Source organism: Somniosus microcephalus, chromosome 8 (assembly GCF_052327205.1).
Source record: "Somniosus microcephalus isolate GS21.2 chromosome 8, FLI_Smic_1.0, whole genome shotgun sequence".
In the NCBI taxonomy this organism is placed as follows: domain Eukaryota; kingdom Metazoa; phylum Chordata; class Chondrichthyes; order Squaliformes; family Somniosidae; genus Somniosus; species Somniosus microcephalus.
This window is the reverse complement of record NC_140994.1, coordinates 41,447,927-41,466,286: the sequence shown is the minus strand read 5'-3', so window position 1 is coordinate 41,466,286 and position 18,360 is coordinate 41,447,927. Positions and strand designations below refer to the sequence as shown.

Sequence of the window (18,360 nt, the reverse complement as noted above, 5' to 3'; positions counted from 1 at the left end):
TTTTTGACGGATTATTTTTAAATTAAAAGTATATCGTTCAGAACGATTTTCCACTTAGCATGTTCATTAGTAATTAAGTTATACTATTTTAATGGCATCACTCATGTAATTTAAGAATCTTGCTCTCAGGGCTGTAGTCTAGACTAATACCATACATGCCAGGTTTACAAGTTGCCTTGTGTAGCTAACAAGTTAGAACCACTTTAATAGAATACAGTTGGTGCTAATGGTCATCTGTTCCAGACATTGAAAAGCATCTTTCAGTGGTGTGCCAACCAACTACCATTAAATACTGAAGTGCAGTACATTTACCTTGCGTCGAACCTAATATTGGCAGTGATGTTTGTTTTCAACACTACTCATTAGCACTGAAGAGGGTGATTAATTTAGTTAGGGGATGATTACTGCCATCTCTTCTTGCACAGGTTGAAGTATTAGATTTTGAGTATTAATGTGGTTATTAGTTGGCTACCCTGACACTTCACTGCTGTATGGGGTGGTATTAAGACATAAAGGAAGATGCCAAGTTCAATCTTCGACGTATGCTGCATGAGTTAATCTTAGCCAGTGCAGCAGTAGGATTTCTGCAGTGTCCTGAAAGGATAAGAAAGCTATGCAAAGTCTTTCTCACTTTACAAAACCACCTAGAAATGCATGAAATGAGAAAATCTGTCTGGCCCATAATCGTGCTGCTTTCACACATTTTGTCCAGTCTTCCATTTTATGGTTCCACCCCCACCTATTTAACCACTCCAAAGTCAAGTTGTACATAAATACAACATGACCCCCCCCCCCCCCCCCCCCAATAATGAGCAAAGCTTCAGAACATCCATCAATCACGACATCTGCACTATTCAATCCTGGCCATTGTCCTCTACAACATCCCAGCCCAACAACACACAACGGTATCCTATGGAGTATTTGTTTACCTAAGTCTATTCTTATTGCTGTAACCTTCAATGAGGATTATGGAATTTATATACACCGAATTTGAATACCATTCTTTCAGTTTACATATTATGTATCTTGAGATTTATAAAACTAAATATGCTTTAAACTGGGAAGATGCAAAATCTTAGTTTTCACATCAATCCATTGAGAATATCCCCAAATACTAAGCATTTAGCTATATATATTATGTGAATCAGTTGCCAAGAGATGCCATACCTTCTCTAGAAGTTTCAGCAGAACCATAGATGGATTCATGGAGGTCTACAAAGAATTTATGGGGAGGGTTATAGAATTTTTCTTTTAAACGAAGAGTTCCCATTTATACAGTGACTTCTCACATCTCCCAGAAATGTCTCAAAGCACTTCACATTGAATTAATTATTTTGTGCAGTTGCTGCTGCGATGTGGGTACATTTGGCTGTATTTTACATACAGCAAAGTCCCACAAATGGCATTGAGACAAATAACCAATTCATCTGGGGGTTTTTTTGTGTCGTATTGTTTGATGGAGGAACATTGGCCAGGACACTGGATGTATTCCCTGTTCTTCAATTAGTTCCTTGAGATCCTTAACGTTGACCTAAAAGCAAAACAAATGAATTGGGTTATTACATTTTGAACTGAAATTTGGACCCATAAATATTGTGGCTTGTGGGTGAGAGTGCTGCCACCGAGCCACTCTGATGCTTGAAAGGGACTTGGGATAGAAATTGGTTACGGCCTGTTTTCTGGCACATCACAAATGGCGTGCGCACACAGCGCGTGCCCAAGCTGGGAGACTCGAGGCTCACCCGAAATTGGGCCTCGGCTCTCATTTCAATAGTTTGGGTGAGCTGTTGGCACATGTCATGCCCCCTGAACCAGCGCACCCAGCTAATGGGGTTAGTTTTGAAGGTGCGAAAGCGTAAAACGGATGATAGCGAATCGACAGCCCCTTTTACATCTCCCCGATTTTTATTTCCATTGAAGCGTTTGTCTGCAGCCTGAAGGTTAGGCTGCTGCAAAGAGATTGAGTATAGAATTTTGAGTTCTGATAGGGTTCAGATGGAGGTTAGTTGTGCTGTGAGTGGATTGTTCTTTGATGGCGGTGGAAGTTTTGTTTTGAAAATTCTCAAACATTTGTAGCTGTCTAAATTGTATTGATTAAAGAAAAGCCGGAATTTGCATTCTCTTCATTTTAACCAAGGTTTGTGCACAGGACGCTCTGCTTATTCATGCTTCCTACAATCCAGTGCATGTGATGTTAAAAGATACAAAAAACCTTTTGAAAGTGGGCAGAAAGAACAATGTCAAATTCTTTATAATTTACGTTTGTAGCTGCAAAGATCACACTGAACAGAGTATTGGGTACTAGCTCTAAGTTTTTTGTTGACAAATGTTTTCCAAGGTTTCAAGATGACAGTCTGTGCCATATGACGTTAAATCACATGGTCAATTCAGCCATTCCGTAAAAAAAATTGTGTAATTAAATATCTTGCAATGTGGGGGTCAAAATGATTTTAGAATGAAAACTAGGTGTTGGCTCCCTTCAATATTTTGTTATTTTTACATTACAGATATTTTCTGTCATTCCAAGAAAGTTTCTTCAAAATGTGAAGAACCATTGTTGGTATACAAGATACACAGGGACTGCATCCACGGACCCTTACAAGAATAATGCATATTTTTTACTCACAAAGCATTTCCAAACTATATTTGATTACTTGAGAAAGGTCATTTGGAAATATTTGCAACGCCGTGGTGACGAGCACTACCGCCTCCGCTGTCTTCCTTATTTCTACATTATAGGACAGCCAAAGTGTGGGACTACAGATCTGTATAACAGACTCAGACTGCATCCTGAAGTGAGCTTTTCCATAGTCAAAGAACCTCACTGGTGGACGCGAAAAAGGTTTGGTAAGTGGCAAGAGTTGTTGCTTAACCCCCATTCTAGAGCTAAGAAGCTACGAACAAAGGTAACAGTAATGGAAGCTACCTTGTCAAAGTTGGCATCGCCATTTTGATTACAAGCATACGAGCAGCTGTCAGGACTAATACGGCCCACAGTTTTGTGAATGAAAGGAAACGGTTACTGTAGAAATATTTAACACTGGGCAAGGCGTGGTGTAGTTGAGTAATGAAAGACAAGAGTTCATTTCCAGTTTTAGGAGTATATGTCACATTTCACAAAGTAGTTTCTGAACTGTCAAATATAACACAAGCGCTGTCAAATTATTTGCAATATTGCTGAATGGTGTGCAAGATAATATGACACAGAAAACTTTCAGACTGGGCAGTTAAGTGGCAAATGAACTTTAACATAGATAAATGTTCAAGTGACGCACTTTGGTAGGAAACATAGAACCATCATCTACAGCTTAGAAAATAAAAAACTGACTGGGGTAGAAGTGAAAACGGGATCTAGGGATACAAATGTTATGTTAAACTTGTATAGGACGGACACAGTTCTGGTCTCCAAAAGACATAGAAGCACTGGAGAAAGTGAATAAAAAGATTTACGAGGATAGTACCAGAGCTGAGAGATTACAGCTTTTGGGAAAAATTGAACAGGTTGGGTTTTTTTTTCTTCTATGTTAGAGGTGACCTGATAGTGGTCTTTAAAATTATGAATGGGTTGGACAGGGTAGATGTGGAGAAAATGTTTCCACTTGTGGGAGAATCCAAAACTAGGGGCCATAAATACAAGGGCCTGGAGTTTCCGCTCGATTGCGGGGTTTCCTTTTGGTGCGATTCGACCGAAACCGGTGTAAAAGATTACAGAATTTTTAGCGCAATTTGCACTCAGTGCAATTCGAGTTTCTGCAATCTTTTGCACTAGTTTTAAAAACATCGCGCTGAAAGCAGGCTTTGTCCACGAAACCGGCCATGCCCCCAGGTTAGCAGGCCTTCAAGGAGGCGTCAGAAATTAAGCTGGTTCTTTTGGGCGCAAGGACACGGAAATGTATGTTTCAAAAGCTTTTAAAGGTGATTTTTGTTTTAATTTACTGAGAAACTGACTACTGTACCCCAATATAATTGAAAATAATTTTATATCGTTTTTAAAAGTGAATTTCAGTAATCGGGTTACCCAGAGTTGGTGGATTGACATTGTGATTAAACATGCTTATTTTTTGTAATAAACCTATTTTTAGCTGTTTTAATCAAACTTCCCCGAGTTACCACTTCTAAATATATGAAGGAAATTTTTTTTAAAGCAAAATTTAAAACTGTTATACCTTTCTACCAGTCACAAGATAATACCTTTCTACCAGTCACAAGATCAGAGTATCATTTGTTTGTTTACCTCATAATGGTTTTTGCAATGTTGTGATTGTTACTTCAAAAAGTCAACTGACAGTCCACAACTTCCACATATTGAAGAACCCAAGGAAAGTGCAGTAGTCTTGCAGCACCAGTGCGTGGCTCCACAGCAGGTTAGTTTTCCATCTCAGGCACTCTACGATAAAGAAGTACTGAATGATGGCCCAGCCAGGAGGAGGGTTTTCCCCAGACATTTTGTACATGGTGGTCAACTCAAAGCAATATTGGAAGAGACCCGGGAGTGGGTTGACCACAAGGATTGTTGGCCATTCAGGGGTCTGGAATGAAGGTGGGGGAGGGGGGGCGAAGAAACAAAAAATATATATATCTCCTCCATGAGCCATTTGAAGAGCTTGGCATGATCTGAGTCTTTTGCATTATTGCCTTATTACAGATTTCAACCTATCCATTATTCTATATTTGCATTTTAAATATGGGTGTACAAGTTGTGGGATGTTATATTCCATGGTCTCTAATTTGGGTAATTTAGTCATCTGCTGGAACTGGCAATACTTTGCTGCCCCTCCCACAATTACCGCAACAACTACATTCAAAGCTCCAAAAAAGAATATCTTAATTTGCCACAAGGGTTTGTTTAAAATTTTAGTTCTGAGAGTCTGTAAATATTAAATTCTATAAATACTTTTTAAAATTATATTCCTATGCTTGTGCTGGTAAGCGGAATGTGCTGCATACTTCATGTTCACATTCAGCAGCTACATGGAATGTAACTAAATGTGGAACTGGAGTAGTTATATTTAACTGATATTTAATGGTGAGGCCACAAATTGTTAACCATCCCAATGAGTTGCAGAGCTGGAAATGTAAAATGGCTCCTAGTCATATTATTAAGTGTTTTATAAATTGTATTGGCTCTTAATTTCTAAATTCAGTCACTTTGTGGAGAATTTCTAACAACATAGGCAAATACCCATGAACAGAGATTCCTGGCACAGGCACGATGGGCCGATGGCCTCTTTCTGTGCTGTATCATTCTATGATTCTAATAGCCTATGTCAGCTGTGGCTCCATGGGTAGCACCCTCGCCTCTGAGTCAGAAGGTTCACTCCAGGGACTTGAACACATAAAGCTAGGCTGACAATCCCGTGCCGTGCTGAGGGAGTGCTGCACTGTGGGAGATGTTGTCTTTTGGATGAGACGTTAAACCGAGGGCCCGTCTGCGTTCTCAGGTGGACGTAAAAGATCCCATGGCACTATTTCGAAGAAGAGCAGGGGAGTTATCCCCGGTGCCCTGGCCAATATTTATCCCTCAATCAACATCACACAAAAAACAGATTAGCTGGTCATTATCACATTGCTGTTTGTGGGAGTTTGCTGTATGCAAATTGGCTGCCGTGTTTCCTACATTACAACAGTGACGATGCTTCAGAAGTACTTCATTGGCTGTAAAGCACTTTGGTATATCCTTAGAACATGAAAGGTGCTAGTTTTTTTTGCTTTTAGCACCTTGCACAAAGTCATGGAGAATAATGAGGGCCTCTGTAATGACAATAGTTCTCTTTTTTTAAATGCAGTTTTTACAAGTTTAGGTCTGCTGTAGATATCTCCTCTGGTTCAATGGTGTCAGTCACTCTCATAAGTGGCCTGGCAAGAGGTAGGAGCCATGGACTGGAGGGGGAAGGAGAGGGGAGGAACTAGGAGTAGTACTGAGGAGGGGAGAGGAGAAGAGTTCCAGTATTAACTGAGGAGGTAGATGAGAATGAGTAGAGCACCAGCATGAACTGGTGGCACTGGAGGGAAAGCAGAATCTCACTGAATGGGAGGATAGAAGAGTGCCAGCTTGAATTGAAGGGGAGGAGGAGAGTGCCAACATAAACTAGCGAGGGAGATTGGCAGAGGAGATGAGCCCCTGCCTGAGTGGGGGTGATGGAGAAGAACTGTGAGAGAGGAAGATGGGTTGGAATGCCAGGCTCAGTTGAGGAGCGGGGAGGGAGAAGAGTGCCTCCAACTAAAGGGAAAGTTAACGTTTTTGTGACCTGAGTGGAGAGAAATTTGAAGGGAGTACAATGTTGCTGTGAACTAGGGGCCTGAAGTGTTTGTGAACTGTAGGAGGTTGGAAGGAGAGAGCCCCTCTGTGAAGGGGGGAAGCTTCATCCAATTGGTCTGTTGAAAATCTAAAATGAGAGTTTATTTTTCCTACTACTTTGATTACAAATCTAGCAATTGAGCAGAATTTCAAATTAACCAGAATGCTCTCTTTTTAATTTAAACAGTCAAATGTCCCAGGAAAGCATACCACAGACCTTCCAACAGTAATAGATTAGAGTAAGAGAAGCTTAAAAGAAAATACTCACTCTCAAATGGCAAATAGAGCACTTTACAATAAAATTGAGCAAATGACTCTACCTTTATAAATGAAAAAATTACAATGCCAATCTTGATTAGAAAATCCACTAAAGAAAGTAACATAAATCAGATCTCTCTAGAAAATGCATCTTGTGCTTTCAACATTGTGTCTCCCTTCAAACTTAGATGTACTTTTTTTCCTCCAAAAGAAGTGAAGGAATATCATGTATTCCTCCATATTAAAATATATGCTTGTGTCCCACTGCATTTCCAGTCTAATGGCTTCTTATATGTCATGGCTTCATATTTAGGGTTGTTTGTAAATTCAATTTTTTTTTGAAACTGTAGATCAGTTTTAAATAGTTTTCTAGGTCGCCAACAGTTACACCATTTGTGATGGAGGAGTGCATTTTCACTCCATCTTGAATGTAATCACTGTAGGAGAGGTGGTCTGCATGGTAGAGTTGTGCCTCCATGGTGTCACCTGATGCGACAGCCTGACAGCTAATGTCATGCTTTGAGGAATTCTGGCAGACTGATACTGCTTCAGAGAAAGTTAAGTCTGTTTTTGATTTTTTTTTAAAGTTTTTTTTCTGGTCCTCCTGTTGAACACTTGAAAATTGGATACAATGGCATATTGTACATTTAGGTGGAAAAATACTTTATTATTTTTGACATTTTGTGTTTCAGCCAGATTTGGATGTATGCCCTAATTCCTGAGAGGCTAAAAGGGCATAAATGTTTGGCAGGCAAGTATAGACACAGCATTGTGTCTGAAAATAACTGACAGCAATTCAGTTAGGATATAATCTGTTTATCATGGTATGATTTCACTACCGTCTGATGGGATAAATTCAGCAGCACACTCCAGTTTATCTACACCTATTTGACTGCAATATTATTATTGGATGCATTTGTGTTCCAACTTTTCTTTAATTAATCTGTTAAAAGATTAGAGTCTTGCCGTAGGAGATTTTCTCAGGTACAGCAGTGCCTGTAACTCCCATGAGCGGTCTATGCATCTTAAAGGTGTGCCCATACTCCCAATATCTAACTATAGGATAGTGCAAAAATAGTAACCTCTTGTGATCTGAACTGTATATTTCTGTCTTTTGCACAAGTGCTTTTTTGATCTCTTTTAAGGTGGACATACAAAACACTTGGTACAATAAGGCTAAATATGAATCGTTAAGCTGCTTTATTTCAGAGCAACTGAGCATACAAAGCAAACATCACTAACTAACTCCTCAATGGATCAGATTATCTCCTTCCAACAGCTTGCAGACAAATTTTGGGCCTTCCAACAGGACCAATATTATTATCTCTTAAATACCTGGCCACCCTGCAAAGTTCCAATTTGAACAGCTGATCCTGCCCCTTCTCCCTGCACCCCCCCCCCCACATCAGAACTGCAGCTCCACTCCTGAACAGATCTCCACAAAGACATCTCCACTCTTTGCTCCATGTTTACCTCCAGATCAAAAGACAATGCAGAGCCTGAAAGGAGTCTTGGAATGAGACATAGGCCATCAGATAGAATAGGAATGGAGACAGGTATAGATCTTCAAGATGGCTACCTGCAGCAGAGCACTTGACAGATTTGGTTTTTTTTGGGGCAGTTTTGTGTCTGACACATGCAGAAAACTGTCACTATTTCCAAGAGTCTTGAAGCTGTATTTATTTAATATTTGATCTCAAGATGTGGGCAAAGCTGGCAAGGCTGCAGCATTTATTGCCCATCTCAAGTTACCCTGAGAAGTTGATGATGGGCCTTTGTGAGTGGTGATGTCCTTATGCTGAAGATGCTCCCACAATGGTAGGGAATTCTAGGATCTTGATCCAATGACAATAAAGGAATGGTGCCACATAAAAGGTTGCAAGATAAGGGCTCATGGGGTTGGGGGTAATATATTAGCATGGATAGAGGATTGGTTAATGGACAGAAAACAGAGAGTAGGGATAAACGGATCATTTTCCAGTTGTCCTCTTATAGCCACATTATTGATGTGGCTGCTCCAGATAAGCTTCTGGCCCATGGTGAACCCCAGGATGTTGATGGGTTCTCCCATGATGGTGGTGCCATTGAAGGCCAGGGAGATGTGGTTGGGCCTTTTATTGTTATAGATGGTCATTACCTGGAACTTATGTGGTGCAAACCTTGCCTGCCACTTGACAGTCCAAGCCTGGATGTTGTTCAAGTCCTGCTATAGGCTGCCATGGGTTGCTTTATTACAAATGTTTTTAATGGAGCTGATCACAGTAGAATCATCAGCAAACAGCCCACTCCTGATCTTATATTGGAGGGAAGGCCATTGATGTAGTAGCTGAAGATAGTTGAGCCAAGGACGCTGCCCTGAGGAACTCCGGCAGCAATGTCCTGGGGTTGCAGTGATTGGCCACAGACAACCATGACCATCTTTCTTTTGTGTCAGGTATGAGTCCAGCAGCTGGAGGGTTTTCTCCATGACCCCCATTGACCTCAAGTTTGCTAGGGTTTCTTGGTGCCATACTCTGTTGAATACGGCATTAATGTTGAAAGCGATAACTCTCCCCTCTCCTGTGGCATTTAGCTTTTGCTGAATGCTTTAATACCATGACAAGATCTGGAACTGAATGGTTCTGTGGAGTCCGAACTGAGCATCAGCGAGCAGGTTATCAATGGGTGGTTCCTTCCATTATTTTGCTGATGATTGGGATGAGGTTGATGGGGCAATAATTGGTTGGGTTAGATTTATCCTGCTTTCTGTGGGTAGGACATCACTGGGCAATTTTTCATCTTGTTGTGAAGATGCAAGTGCCATATCTGCACTGAAATAGCTTGGCTAGAGGTGCAGCTAGTTCTAATGAGCAGGTCTTCAACAATATGACCAGGATACTGTGAGGGCCCATCGCCTTCTCTGTGTCTAGCTCACTCAACCACTTCTTAATGTCATGTTATTTGAATCAAATTGCTTGGACATTGGCACCTATGATGATGTGGTATTGTTAGCTCAGCACATTTGGTAGAAGGTATTAGGAAACACTTAAAAACAAAAGAAAGAATATCCTCAACATTATCTCTTGGGTTCAGGAGTAAAGAAGTCTTACTCCACTTATATAGGGCCTTGGTGAGACCACACCTGGAGTACTGTGTACAATTTTGGTCTCCTTGACTAAGGGAGGATATACTTGCCATAGAGGAAGTGCAACAAAGGTTCATTAGATTGATTCCTGGGATGGCGGGACTGCCGTATGAGAAGAGATTGAGTAAACTAGGCCTGTATTCTCTTGAATTCAGAAGAATGAGAGGGGATCTCATTGAAGCATACAAAATTATTACAGGGCTTGATAGGATAGATGCTGGGAGAATGTTTCCTTTGGCTGGGGAGTCTAGAACCAGGGGCCACAGCCTCAGGATAAAGGGTAGGCCATTCAGGACTGAGATGAGAAGAAATTCCTTCACACAGAGGGTGGTGAAACTTTGGTATTCTCTACCCCAGAGGGCTGTGGAGGCTCAGTCATTGGGTATATTCAAAACAGAATTCGATAGATTTGTTCTAAGGTAGACCTAGTGCTGCTCTTCTGCCCTCCCATTTGCACCAAGGTTGGTCCTTCGCTTGATAGTGATGGAGCCATGAGGTTAGAGATTGTGGTAGTATACAATGCTGTTGCTGAAGGGCCAAACTGCCTAATGGATGTCCAGTTTTAGGCTGCTAGATTTGTCCTTAGTTTGTCCCACTTAGCACAGTGATAGTGCCATACTACATGACAGAATGTGTCCTTGCTGTGAAGGTGAGACTGTCTTCTCATGGACTGTGTAGTGGTCACTCCTAGCGATGCTATTATGGACAGAAATGTCTGAGATAGATAGGTTGGTAAGGAGGCGGTCAAGTAGATTGTTCCCTTGTGCAGGCCCACTTTGGCAGCTATGTGCTTTAGGACTTGCCCAGTTTAGTTAGTGGTGGTACTACTGAGCTATGCATGGTGGTGAACATTGAAATCCTATATTCAGATGACCTTTTGTGCCCTTGCTTCCCTCCATGCTTCCTCTTAAGTGGTGTTTAACATGTGACAGCATTGGTTCATGGGGGTGGTATGTGGTAATCAGTAGATTTTCCTGATCTTGTTTGACCTGAAGCCATGAGACTTCATGGGAAGTCCATGTTGAGGACTTGCAGGGCCAAACCCATCCAACTATAGAATACTGTGCTGCGACCTCTCGTGGGTCTAACCTGCTGGTGAGACAGAATATATCCAGGAATGGTGTTGGAGTCCAAGATGTTGGCTAGTAGATATGATTCTGTGAGAATGACTATGTCAGGCTGGACGACAGTCCCTAGTGAGGAGAACTTTACAGGTTGACTAAGGTGGGATTGTCTGAGCATTGTCCTGATATAATGCCTGGGTCCTTGGTCCATTCAGTATTTTACTTATGATTGTGTCTTGCAGTGATTGTTCACAACTGAACAGCCTGGTAGGCCACTTTGGAAGGTATTACAGGTCAATCACAAATTGTGGTACTGAAGTCACTTGCAGGCCAGACCAGGTAGGCATAGCAGGTTCACTTCCCTGAAGGACATTAGTGAACCAGTTGGGTTTTTACAACCGAACGGCAGCTTTGATAATGGCCCAGAAATTCGGGTCGGGGGCTTCCCGCGGGTGTAAGCCCCTGACTTGCACTTACCTTGCACGCCGGCAGTTGAGCTGTAGGGCCCCGTGGAATTCCACTCCGGGGCCTGGCCCAGCTGCCGGCGCGCTGTGCTTGCGTGTCCCAGGGGCGTAGTTAGTGCGATGCGTCACCTGGGATCACGTGAGCCATGGGCAGCCAATCGGAGGAGGGAAAAGCCCATTCATAAGGAAGACCTGTCAAAACTTATAAATACTACGGGCCCCAAAATAGCAGTAAACCTTCAAATAAATTTTTTTAAAAACACACTTTTTAAATAAACTATAAATTACATTAAATAACTATTTTAAACAATTTAAATTTTTGAAAAAAATAATTTTATATTCTAACGGGGCTAAAAATAAACTTACCTTGCTTTAAAGTATTTAAAAATAATAAACCTGTGGAAAAAATGTTTTAATTTTAATTAATTGACCACTTACCTTGCAAAAAGCAGGCCTTACGCCTGCTTTTTAAATGTGTAAATCCTGCAGGCTTACCCTCCCGGGAAGACCTGTATAAATAAAAAAAAAAAAACCTAAGTTCAAAGCGTACGCGCAGCCCCTCCTGCGCGCGCGTTCGACCTCTGAACCCCTTCGTTCAGAGGATCGGAAGTGCCGGTTTCCCGCGCATGCGCAGTGCATGCAGAAAACTGGCACTTCCATTCGGCCTACGGGTGAGTACCCTGTGCGTACTCACCCGTGGAGACCCAAATTTCTGGGCCAATGTTTTATGGCGCTAGCCCATCAATTACCCAGCTCAGTTGAATTAAATTTCACAACTTGCTATGGTGGGGTTTGAGCTCTCAAACTCTGGGTTGCTAGTCTAGTATCATATGTCGCCACTATGGAGTATAAGCAATTCTAAGTCAGTCATGCAGAAAGGTGAAGCAGTAGCAACTCCTAGTGCTTAAAAAATGCAATTCCTCCCATTGGTTTTCTCTACAACACTAAAACACAATTCAGGACACTTGACAGAATTTTGAGTGAGTAACCTTGAAATTTAACATTATATTAAGGAGTAGGGAACCAGTTTAATAGACGAGAAGATCAGTTTAAAATTGTGTGGTGTTATGATTTCTGTACTGAAACATGCTTTTGTTTGCAGGGATTATTAAGCCCTGGAATGGGTTCCATGAACGATATCTAGTTGAAGATTATCTGGATCTGTTTGATCTGGCAGCACATCAGATTCAGAGTCAGATAGTCAATTCATCTGCTGAACAACAAATTAACAGCAACATGGTCATTGGTGAGATACTTTATGCACCTACACTGTATTAAAATGATTACTTGAGCCCCCCAAAATGGAGTCTTTCTCTAAATCACAGGTTGAGCATGTTATGTACTTGTCATAGTGTGGTTGTCATCAGTTAATGAGCACCTCATTTATGGAAATGTTTTTCTAAACTGATCATTTATTCAGACACCGTTTCAATGATGGAAAGTCTGATAATTTGTCGGAACAGCGCAGTCTTGGTTTGTAGTGTGAAAGCCCTGATTCTGCTGCAACTGATCTTTTACTGGATTACCACATGAAAGTAATTCTCAATAAAAGCAGCTGTCAAAATTTCATTTGTCTGTACTTGATTTTTTTAAAGTGCATTTTGTTCCCTTTCCCCTCTTTTGTCTCCCTGACTTTGCATTAAACCCAACCTAAGAGAGCAGGGAGCTGATTCATTGTCAGGCCTCTGGCTATGCTTACTTTCATGGCAGAGGTGAAGTTTAATGGAGAATTGTGTACATGAACTGCATCCTAACATTCTGGCGCAGTAAGAGCTGTGGTGTGATGTGCTCCTGCTCAAAACCTGCAAATGCTAGAATTCTTTATAAACAATGATTTGTGTTTTCTTCAATTAGAGCTCAATGTCAGGTGCTAGAATGTCTAGGAACCCATATTATATTGGTATGCCCCTGAAGTGTTTTAAATGTTAATCTGACCAGACCCTTTTTTATTTTTGCTCCTCCTACCCAATGTTCCTCAGTATTAGACTGTGCCTCACCTTTCCACTTTTGGTATCGTAGTCAGTTCCAGAGAATGTTCAGATGCAGCTACTGTCTATCCCAATCTCCATGTGCACCGAGCCTGGTATGTTACCTAAGAGTTGAGCTCCTAAGCCTTTCTATTTATAAAAAAAAAAAAAAAAATTTGCATTCATGTGGAATCCTTATGAACTTCAACCAATTGTAATAGAAATGATTCTAGCACAGGATACACAACATTTGGGCAGCTTATGAGTGAAGCCTTTCAAGCATTGTTAAATGTTCTAATCTTGGTTTTAATTTTAGTAAAGAAATGCTACAGCAAACGTTTATTTAATGGGTAAGGTGAACACACAACTATAACTAGTCTACTTCTCTGAACAAAAAGAACCCACTGCTCTTGTAGTTGATTAATTGTCCTAACTGCCATGTCAGAAAGAACATTTACAAGATTATTTTGACATGATTTCAGATAAGGAGATAGATTTTTATTGTTGAACTTATGAGTCAACAAGTGGTATGGAAGGGAAGTCCCTGATCGAATAAGCACATGTGGGCTCTGGATGGCCCAAATGGCCTTTTCCTGCTCTGGATTTTCTGTGTTTTATCCTTCCAAAAGAGACTCGCATGTCTCACCCGCAAAATCTACTATTTGGATATTATGGTCTATTGGACGTGTAAATAAATTGCGTGCTGTTGAGCACTCAGTCAGTGGGAATAGACGTGCAGTTATGTTGCCTGAGGCGCTGTGGATTTGGGGCCCTATATCATTAACCACACGTCCAGTGCTCGCAGCGTTCAACAAAACGGCTGGCCAGCGTAAAATGTGCGCACGGTTTATAAAGGCCCCAAAATAAAATGTACATTAGGCGGTACTCTCCATAATGCAGCCAGACTGTCCAAGCAGTGTTCAGCTGCTGAGCACCCGTTTCCAGATTATCATGCAATGGCAGCTTATTTTGGCATGACCGGCATCCAGTGTGCTACCACCACTCTGCTGGGACTGCATAATCAGCCACATGGAGTCACTACATACAAGTTGAAAAACAATTTTTTGGTTTAAAAAAAAAAATCAGTACAGCTCCCATAATGGGCTCTTTTATCCATAGTGACAGGAATCAGTAGTCCAATTTAATACATTTTTCATATGCTAACAAATAAGATGCAGGCAAATCTAGCTCTTAATTATGTACAAAGCCAGCCTGCAGCCAAAATGTGAAAACCAGCCACGAGCAAACAGTTTGGCTAATGCTTTTTCATTTTGAAGTTGTATAGGCATCACAAGTGCATGTGTATAAAAAGGGAGGGGGGAGGGAAATAGGGGTTTTTAATTACCTAAATACGTGCATGAAAATAGCAAAAATGTATCTTGCTTATGTAACCAGTCAAGTATTTTCACCAGAGCTTTTCAATTTGTGATTTCCTCTTTTTGCTTCTCATCATTCACGGGGAAGCAAATCTCACTTGCTTCCGTGCTTTATTAAATAAAACATTTTGTTTTATCTCTCTATAGGTGAGGCAAGTGCTTCCACAATGTGGGATAACAATGCTTGGCAGAATTTCTATGGTCGCACCGCTAATAACGAACCACCATATTTAATTCAGGACTTCCTTCATGCAGTTCTGCCAGCTGCTAAACTTATTGTTATGCTGAGGGACCCTGTTGAGAGGTTAGTCTGTAGCCTTTGTTCATTGTGCAGTGTTTTTATTGCCAAACTGTAGGGAAACTTGAGTTCTTGCAAAGAGTGGCACTTGTGCATTAATGACTGTTGTAAACTCTGATTACTGAATTTCCACACTGTATAATGTTTCTGTTGCTCTGACATTTTTATTTCAAATAAATGTATGATTCAACTTTCCTGTGACTGAGAATTTGGCTTAAATAATTGGAAAAAATGAATAGTAGAAATTTTTTATCTGATATAGATTCTCAGTAATAAAACTTTTTTTTTTTAGTTACAGTCTACTGTTATTATCAAAGTTCAAATTTTTTTAGAGCTAAATTTGCACTTTTATATTATGTACATTGCTTAATTCAAATGACTGGATAATTCCAAAAATAAATGATTGATTTATCAGGAGTAGACTGTAGAAAAGTCTATGATAAACAGTAATGTTATTTTTGGTTTTAGTCTGTTGTTGCTTAAACTGCAAGTGCCGGGATTCGGAAGGTTTCGTGGATAAATGCAGCATCTGGGTGTGGTACTGAACCCTACAGCCCAGAAAGGCCCCAAAGTCTGATTCCTGTTCTATGCTAAGCTAACTGATCTCAGCCAGGGCCGTTTTGGGGCCATTATAGTGAACCTCAACAGTTTGAGGGTGGGGAAGGGAAATTCAACCAGAGTTGATGCATCTTATTGCAGTCCAGTGAACCCTGCTAGCTGTGTGGATGTTGCATGAGGGCTGTTACTGAGCTCTGTTATTAAGCTCCCCAGTCTATTGACCCCAGTTGTTCAGGTTCCCACATAAAGAATGGCCACTCGGGCGAGGTATCTGTGGAATTCTACCCGAGTAAAAGCCGGGGCATATGAAGAAATAGCATCACTGTCAGTGGCTTGAAACAGTTAACAAGCCTAAACATTTTGGGTGGTTATGGCAATTATTGCTGAAGTACTTTAGATGTAATAGCCTGTTATGGATTCTGCACTGAATTGATGCCAGTATTGTGGTAGGAATTTGGCATGGAATTGATGGTGTGTAACCACTAAATCTGAAATTGGCACACCTGTGCCAGTTGCCTCTGAGATTCATCCAAGTTGGTGGCTTGGCACTAAAATAATGCTGTGCCAGCACTAGTATTTCAGCTACAGCCAACGTGGCAGCCAAAAGCTTGATGTATTGTTGTGATGTGCAATGGCACTGCAGGTTTCAGAGGAAACTGGAGCCACTGTTTGTGGGCAGTACAATCTGGCCAAAGGGTATAATGCACCTCTCCCGTCCCAAAGAAGCAACTCTGCTGAAAATTCAATAGCCCTCATACAGATACCTTGAGTATCCATTTCAAGCCGGTACTATCAGTATTCAAAACTATTGACAGGAATAGGCACAGTCACAAAAGTACAAGAATGTGCATTCTAATTCTTTGCAGTTATTTGATTTCTAAAGTGGGCTATCATGGTGAGACTTTCACTAAAAAATAAATAATTTATTAACTTGTATTGCTTCATTTCATTTTCAAAAAGAAACATAATTGCTCCATCTATAATCGTAAGTCCAATATTTCCGGAGTGGTATTGTTGTAATTTATAATGCTCTGAAAGTTCCTCACACACAATCTTTTACATCACTAGTTAGAAAATGTCTTCTAAATTTACATTATTCTGCTCTTGTGGCTCATAAGAGCGCAATGGGCACTAATTTAAAATTGTGCAAGGCTTTTCTTCAGTTTTATCACATGTACTTTAATGGTATTAACTTTAAATGTTTTGGTGAATGTTTGTGCTCACCAAGGTGAAGATATCAGTACCAGCTCTTTGAATACTTTTTCTACTTTGGCCACCAATTGTAAGCATCACGAGCTGCCAGGTCAGATATGGTGTGGCTAAATGCAAAATTACTTCTGCTCAGCTTCAACATTGTGCCTTAACCTTTACTTCAGAAGAGTGCTCCTGTTGCACAACATGTGCAATTTTCCATTTCCCACCACAGTCATCGTTATTGCTATTTTTGAAGTTGAGCAGAGATAATTGGTGCAGAATTGTAGGGCTGCGCTTGCTAGGAACTGGGTAAAAATCTGTTGATGTTTCAAAACAGAGGCAGACATCTTTCTGAGCTAGATATGAGCCCATGTCCCAGAGAAGTCCAAATGCTAATGCAGTCCCACAAAACAGTGCTTTTGAAGACATTGATCGGAGAGGACAAAAAAATGTTAAAAATTATTTTGGAAACTGAGTCGTCAGTTATATTGACAATGAAGAACTGGTGAGCTACTGGCTTGATTAGGTCATTTTGTGATGTGAGTTGGGAGCAGGTAATGGAGATAGCCCACCGGGGATAGCTCGAATGTTGTGGATTTGGACTGGATTCATGGGATATATCCCCTGGTCCCGATGACACCCTGGAAGGTTACATGGTTTGTCTTTATTGAACCTCCTTGAGTCTTGCTGCATTCGGAGGTCATGGATTGAATGTATTACAGCAGATAACTGAAGTAGAAGTGCCCAGGGATCTGCTGTAGGTCATTGGGCTTGCCCTTTATTGGGTAGGAGAAGGACACAATCACAAACTGATCCACGTATGTTGGTAATGGCCAGGCAGTTTGGGACAGAGTAGATCCCTTCAGTTCCAATGCTACCTATGCCTCCTCTAGCAAATTTTGACCATGCAGCACATTCTTTTTTTCTCTCCACCACAGGTTTCTTTCTTAATTTATGGTTCTCCTTCCTTTGACTATTTCACATCCCACTCTTGCAGGGTAATCCTATGTTTTCTCTCCCACTGTTTTATTTCCTTCTGCTGTTTTCTTCCTCTTATAATGTTCTGAACTAACTGAGGCCTGTTTTATTCATGACTGCTCTTCTGTCACCTGATGTCTGAGGGTCAACCAATTTTCATTATAAATGGATATGCTCTCCTGATGTAATGGGCGTAATGATGTGATCCCCCCCACCCCCCGCCAACTGAGTGCTTGCACACACACATTAGTATACAACTGTCAATGTTGTGTGGATGTAATGAGAATTTCCTACTACTTGTGTATGCCGTTTGATTTCTTTGCTTTATATGTTTACTTGCTAAAAGTGTCGAGTTTAAAACTCTTGAGTAGGCAAGGGAACATAAGGGCAAAACTATTAAAATCAGTCAAACAGTTATAAAGGATTATGACATTAAAATCCTTTTTCATTATTTCTTTTTATTAATCTTTTCCCTTAAACTTCTTGTTTAAAGCGAGGAGTGCTGATGATGTCAGTGAGCCGAGTCTGAAACTGTGATGGCTTGGAGTTGAGATTCATTAAAATACAGTCATTTAATGGTTCAGTTCCCTCATGCTACCAGAATCAACACCCCTCCACAATAAGTTCCTCTCAAATTTTCAGCACATCCTGTTCTGTTATTTGAGTTCTTTTAAGCAACCAGCAGAAATAGAAAAAAAACGCTGATTATAGTTGTTTGTAATATAATTTTAAAGCGTATACTAATAGTGAAACTTCACATTTGTTTCTCATATTCTGAGCC

At 40.7% G+C, this 18,360-nt stretch overlaps 1 protein-coding gene across 2 annotated transcripts in view; it reads left to right on the top strand.

The window, feature by feature from the left end:
- The window catches only part of LOC147113479 (carbohydrate sulfotransferase 15-like), a 74,311-nt gene that overhangs the window by 42,256 nt on the left and 13,695 nt on the right, over positions 1 to 18,360 (top strand). For both annotated transcript variants that reach the window (XR_015079217.1, XM_085994620.1), the window contains exons 3-5: positions 2,508 to 2,847; positions 12,311 to 12,454; positions 14,699 to 14,855. Coding sequence is in view for 1 of the 2 variants with exons in the window: in XM_085994620.1 (XP_085850746.1) it covers positions 2,508 to 2,847; positions 12,311 to 12,454; positions 14,699 to 14,855 (641 nt within the window). In the remaining variant the exon portion in view is untranslated. The remainder of the gene's footprint in view (positions 1 to 2,507; positions 2,848 to 12,310; positions 12,455 to 14,698; positions 14,856 to 18,360) is intronic.